Consider the following 4698-nt stretch of genomic DNA (forward strand, 5'->3'; position numbering starts at 1 on the left):
ATAATTTGTTTGTTCCATACCAATCATTGTTCCTGCTCAAAAATATAAATAAAATCACTTTTCAAATTTCTTAAAATATCCTATAACCTTATATATATCCTTCAGTTAAGCAAATTCAGTTAACCACAATATGAAATCAAACATCTTTAAAATCAAAATACCCATAGCAATTATGCATAATTAGTTTCCATGTCATTGTGTAAAATAAGATAATTTTAAAATTGTACATAATAAAATATCAATAAAAATGATCCATAATCTATAAAAAAAAACTAATAGTCATCCCCATAGTGTCCAGTAGGCGGTGGTTGTTGGTCATCGTGGTTGTCATGAGATTGTTGATCCACCTGTTGTTGCAAAATATGTTGTGTATCAGAAGGTAGGAGAGGTAGAACAGCATTGAACAGGGATTGAAACTGGCGTTGTAAGCGTTCATTTTGTTCCCTAGATTGACGAGCCTCCTCCCTAGACTTACGAACTTGCTCTTCCAATTGAATAATTTTCTCTGACTCTTCAGTAGCACGCCCAGAAGATATATTTATCAAGGTATCCACATCTGTCAATGGAGAAGTGACTTTTCCAACCCCGTAAAGTCGTCTTTTGTCTGTAATCCCACCTGCAGCAACAATCCAACTCTTATTGCGGAGTCTTTCTTCCTCAACTGGGTCCATAGGAGTTTCAGAACCTCCCGTACAAGATGCGGCCTCAGACCTAGCTTGATTAAATATAGTTTCAAATTGATCCTGTTTCATAAATAAAGATGTTTAGAAGTGACATTTAACAAAGATGATTAAAGTTAAAAAGAATAAAGCAATAATACAAAAAACATAACTCACATATGTTCGCTTAGATCTTTGGTCGACAAAATCGCCTGTAACCTTCCGTACATGAGTTTGGTGGAACAACTCATCAACATGTGGAAGGCGACCCAACTCTTGTGACTATAATTGTATAAATAGTTAATCATCATATATACTAAAATTATGTTGAATAAAATATAGTAGTTGTTTAATGTAATTACCATCCGGATAGCATGCTCGTGAGGGGTGATGGAGCCACCTGTGTGTAGACTTCCACCTTTCTCAGATGCTCTATTTTTTTGAGCTTGGATACTCTTTGTTTTAAATTCTGGGGCCATCCACTGGGCAATCAAACTTTGCCAAACTGTATCAAACATCCAATCAGGCTTCTTATTTATTTTACGAGCGTCCTTGAACATTTCAGAAAGCCTATGAGATGCTTTTGTGTGAAATATCTTTTTTATCTTCTCTTCATGTTCAGGTCTCCATGAAACTTTTTTCTGCATTAACAGAATAAGGAAGTAGTTAAAGCAAACCAAGTGCAACAATTGAACACAATAATTTCAATATACAATATGCAATCAGACCAAGTGTAACAACAAAATAGATTGAACCTTCATCCATGTAAAAGTGTACCTTAAAACGCTGAAAGAAGATATCTTTTTGTTCTTCCGTCATTGCACCCCAAGTCATCCATGGCTCAACAAATTGTTGCTTGATAGTCAATGTGATTGCTTTAGATGCTACTCTGCTTGGATAAAACCTAATTAAATTGGAAAAACAAAATTGTTAAATCAGTTCAATGATGTGGAAGAAAAAATAGGATTTAGAAAGAAAAAATTATAAGTTTTACCCATCATTACAAGGCTTAATCATTGGAAGAATAGACCCAACTGGTGGATCTTCATTGTTGAATGGTGATGTATCATTGTTGGACACTTGCTCTTCATCTCCAGTAGGAATTTCAACATGCCTGGAGGGTACTGACGTTGGTGATGCATTGCTGCTAGGTTCACAGTGTGAAGCTCTAGAAGAAGGTAACTGATTTTGTTGTTGGGAGCATGTGGGTTCAGCATTTTGCCTTTGGGGTAATGGGGATGTATCAATTTGGGTGTTAGGAGGTATGGTTACAGCATTTTGGGTTTGGGGAGGTGTGCTCGTAGCAACTTCTGTTTGGTGAGGCATGGGTGCAGGGATTTCAGTTTGGGGAGTTATGGGCTATAAACCTACAAGTGGCTGGGTTGTTTGTTTAGGTAATCTAAGAACATACCTCAGTTTTTTCCCCTTTGTTGTCCCCTTTTTTCCTTTGTTTCCACCAGGTGAAGGACATTGGGGAAATTTATCAACACCTCCTGATGCCATTATCTGCAAAAATCAATTTAACAAATTGTGGTGATTCAATATTTAAACATTTCACAATACAGAATTAAACATGATTATGTTACCTAATGGTTTTTAAAATATTATAATTAAATACTATGTAGCAATTAAAACAATGAAAATATCAAGTGATTACTACAAGAAACAATATATATTGATTTTTATATAAATATTAATTAAACATTGATGTTACAATTGAACATGATATTTGCCTACTCACAATTTCTATAATAGTTATAATCTTAGTCAGACGAATCAGAAATCTCATTATCCATCTCCATTTCTTCATTGTCGTCTTCCGAATCATAGTCTTCAAATTCTCCTTCTTCATCATCATAATGTTGCTCCAAATCATTGTCTTCAAATTCCCCTTGTCGACTAAGTTCTTCCAAATGAACTGGTTGTATCTCGAATGGTTCATCTTCTTCTTCAACAAGAATTTGTGAATCTTGGAAGCCTAAAATAGGTTCTACTTCTATAACTTCATTGACGTGTGACACTTGGTCTACTTGGTATGGTACATCGTCCTCCACATGACATTCTATACGACCTCTAGGCTTTGTTTTGATTGGCACACACCAACCGCGTTTATCTATTCGTGATGTTGGATATGGGACATAATAAACTTGCCTTACATTATGAGCAATAATAAATGGATCATATGCCACATATCTTCTGTCCATGCGAATATTGACAACATTATATTTGGGATCCACTCTTGTACCTCTTCGTGATGGATCATACCAGTCACAATAAAATAGCATGACTTTCTTGGGAGAACTTGAACTATTGTACTCTAGTTCATATATGTGTTGGATGACCCCATAGAAGTCATCATCACCTCCTTCAGTAAGCCCTTTGACATAAACTCCACTGTTTATTGTCTTTTTACCTTGACTCCATTCATGGTTATGAAATTTATACCCATTCACATATAGTGTGTGCCATTCTTTAACCTCAATCAATGGACCAAGCGATAATTCTCTCAAGTGTTGGTTTCTAACGCTTATAGGTTCATTGTAAACCTACAATATTCAACAAAGTATTTGTTATGTTTTATTCAATAAGTAATGTTAAAGCAAAACAACATTTGTGCTACGTACATGATCCTTAAACCACTTGGGGAAATCATCATGTATGCGAGAAGAAGCTGTTGATTCACTTATTTGTTCTAATTGTAGGAATGAACTATCAAAAAATATGAATAATGTGTCAGTTCAAAAAGAAAGTTTGATTTACTATACTACAAAATCAATTGTTGGAAAATACTGACTCAAGGTATGGTTTAACTTCTGTACAATTGATCAAAACATGAACATCGGCTGACTCCCATTGTTGCCGGCTTAACCAATGAGATTTTTGCTTCCCAGAATGACGAGTTGGTTGATTAAATATGGACAACGATGATGGACACCTATCACTTTCAGTTTCCAATTCATTTCTATAACTTTGCGATGACAACATGGAGTTGTGGAAATAATGAGAACAAAAATGAGTTGTTTCGCGGTGTATGTAAGATGCACATATCGATCCTTCAACCCTTGCCTTATTTTTCACTGATCGCTTAGAATCTCCCATAAATCTACAAAATTATATGAATAGGTTAGGGCTCATAAACATTGAACAATACTAGTTGTTATATACAATAGTATGATAATTGTAGTACCTTTCAAATGGATACATCCACCTATATTGAACTGGACCACCAAGTCGTGCTTCGTATGCAAGGTGAATAGGTAGATGTTCCATTGAATCAAAGAATGCGGGGGGGGAATACTCTCTCTAATTTGCAAAGAATAATTGAAATGTTTAGTTCCATCCTATCCAGATCATCAACCCTCAATGTGGTAGAGCACAAGTCTTTGAAGAAATGACTTATTTCAGTTAGTGGATTTAAAGCATGCACTGCAATGAACTGAATGCAATAGGAAGTAAACACTCCATGAAAACATGGCAGTCATGGCTTTTCATGCCATGCATCCTTCCCTTTTCGACATCAGCACATCTTGCCAAGTTGGATGAATAACCATCCGGAACTCGGAGTTCTTTTATCCAACGACAAATTATCTTTGATTCCTCTATAGGTAAAGTGTAATTTGCTTTTGGCTTTAACATTTTCCCATTCAGCTGCAATTTCATTTCCAAGTCAGGTCGACTACAATACAAAGCTAGGTCCATCTGTGCCTTCTCATTGTCTTTCGTTTTACCACTAACATTCATAACAGTGTTCAATATGTTGTCAAAGAAATTCTTCTCAATGTGCATCACATCGAGATTGTGTCTCAAAATATTATCTTTCCAATAAGGAAGTTCCCAAAATATACTTCTTTTCCTCCAATTATGTGACTCCCCGTATCCTTGTAACCTAGGCAAGCTAGGATTTTCTGTTACTAAAGGTAAATCCCTAACTCTTTGCCAAACTTGATCGGGTGTCAATGTAGGTGGTGGCGCATCAGTTTCAACTTTGCCTTTTATAAACGCTTTTCTGTTCTTCCTGAATGCATGATTGGCGGGTAAA

The 4698-nt window shown here is 35.8% G+C and overlaps 1 protein-coding gene across 1 annotated transcript; it reads right to left on the reverse strand.

The window, feature by feature from the left end:
• Positions 1-272: 272 nt before the first annotated feature.
• On the reverse strand, positions 273-2020 carry LOC145954812 (uncharacterized). The gene is made up of 5 exons (XM_083069501.1): positions 1654-2020; positions 1437-1563; positions 1022-1300; positions 837-941; positions 273-743 (listed from the first exon to the last, which is right to left on the reverse strand). Exons 1-5 carry the CDS (start codon positions 1983-1985, stop codon positions 273-275), a joined length of 1314 nt encoding a protein of 437 aa, XP_082925627.1. The 5' UTR covers positions 1986-2020.
• Positions 2021-4698: the final 2678 nt, after the last annotated feature.

Source organism: Cajanus cajan, chromosome 2 (assembly GCF_000230855.2).
Source record: "Cajanus cajan strain Asha chromosome 2, NIPB_CcT2T_4, whole genome shotgun sequence".
NCBI classification, from domain to species: domain Eukaryota; kingdom Viridiplantae; phylum Streptophyta; class Magnoliopsida; order Fabales; family Fabaceae; genus Cajanus; species Cajanus cajan.